The 1,686-nt window shown below is 51.7% G+C and overlaps 1 gene segment (V, D, J or C); it reads left to right on the forward strand.

Annotated features, from left to right (window-relative positions):
- The first annotated feature begins 1,198 nt into the window (after positions 1-1,198).
- The window catches only part of LOC111734102, a 933-nt gene continuing 445 nt past the window's right edge, over positions 1,199-1,686 (forward strand). The window contains 2 exon segments of the V gene segment in view: positions 1,199-1,244; positions 1,327-1,629. Of these exon segments, the coding sequence occupies positions 1,199-1,244; positions 1,327-1,629 (349 nt within the window).

Here is a 1,686-nt window from a genome sequence, read left to right on the forward strand (position 1 = left end):
TGTTCAGTGATTTCATGTCCAGTGATGTCAGTCCAGGGGCCACTTACACTTGGTGAGATCGATCCCTACATCTAGTAACAGCACGAATACAACCTCTGAGGGAACCTCTGCTGTGTGTGTCTAATGTACTGAATAATAAAAGTGGACTTTGTTTCAAGCCAGATGTTCTGTATCTGCATGTATATTAAGACCCTTCAAACAGAGGGACCTAAAGGATAGAGAATCTCCCTCAAACCCTCGAGAGCTTCTAAACTCATAGAATGCTGACTGCGTCAGGGCTTGTGTCAGCCCCAGAGAAAAGGTTCCCTCGTGGTTCACAAAGCCCTTGCTTGGGGCCTCCCCGTACAGAAATTGGGGGTGAGTGAGGCCAATTCACTATATCAAGAAGTGAAGCCAAAAGCATATGGTGTCCCTGAGGGAGCATCCTGAAGTCAGGGCACAGACACTTAATACCACTGTGAGGTCATGCCCTCTGAACCCAGACAGGACCCTCCCCTGCAGCATGGGGGCTGGGCTGCAGGGGCCACTCCAGACCCACCAAGCAAGTATTGTGCACACATAGTAGGTGCAGAGGATGTGGGCAAGGGAATTCTCTGAGGGCCTGGGGCTTCCTCTTTACATGAATCATCTAAATTTACAAATAGATTGGGACTGGAGAAGCAACAATAAAGGTTCTATTCTGTCAAGATCCGTTGACAATCTTGAGAACACAATAAGAACCACCCACCAAGGGGCAGGTCTAGGGCGTCTAGACATCTGAATGTGGGGAGCTGGTGGCAGGGTGTGTTTTACTCAGTGTAACATTTAAGAGACAATCTGATGCAGGAATATGAGGTCTAATATCAGTTCCAAATGCACCCAGTCTCCCCGTGTAATTCTAGGAGGATGCACAGTGAGGAGACGTCCTGTTGGACTCGTTCCTCAGAGGGAAAAGCTCTGTCTGCACAGAGATCAGGCCCCTGACAGGGACACATGTGCACAACGAGCATTTGTACCTGGGATTCATATGCTCATTGATCAAGGTTTCTGTGTTATCAACTTCTCTCAGGTGGAGCCAAATCTTTAGCTATGAATACTCTGCCTCATGAATATGCAAATGAGCTGAGATGCATTAGGTTAAATAGGGACCTGTCTTTGTCCTCACAGCACCCACCATCACGCCTTCCCCCACAGAGGCCCTGACAGCACCACCCTCAGCATGGACTGCAACTGGAGCGTCCTCCTCCTGGTGGCAGTGGCGACAGGTAAGGGGATGCCCAGCCCCGGGCTGACAAGGGCACCAGAGCCAGTCAGGGCTCTGCACCCACTGCTGTCTCCTCTCCACAGGTGTCCACACCCAGGTCCAGCTGATGCAGTCTGGGGCCGAGGTGAGGAATCCTGGGGCCTCCGTGAAGGTCTCCTGCAAGGCTTCCGGATACACCTTCACCGACTACTATATGCTCTGGGTGCAACAGGCACCAGGACAAGGGCGTGAGTGGATGGGACGCGTTAACCCTAATAATGGTGGCACAGACTACGCACAGAAGTTCAAGGGCAGAGTCACCATGACCGCAGACAAGTCCACTAGCACAGCCTACATGGAGCTGAGCAGTCTGAGGCCTGAGGACACGGCCACATATTACTGTGCGAGACACACAGAGTGACAGCCCACATTCTGAGAGTGACAGAAACCCTGAGGGAGAGGGC

The sequence above is a fragment of the Pteropus vampyrus genome, unplaced genomic scaffold, assembly GCF_000151845.1.
Source record: "Pteropus vampyrus isolate Shadow unplaced genomic scaffold, Pvam_2.0 Scaffold780, whole genome shotgun sequence".
Lineage (NCBI taxonomy): Eukaryota > Metazoa > Chordata > Mammalia > Chiroptera > Pteropodidae > Pteropus > Pteropus vampyrus.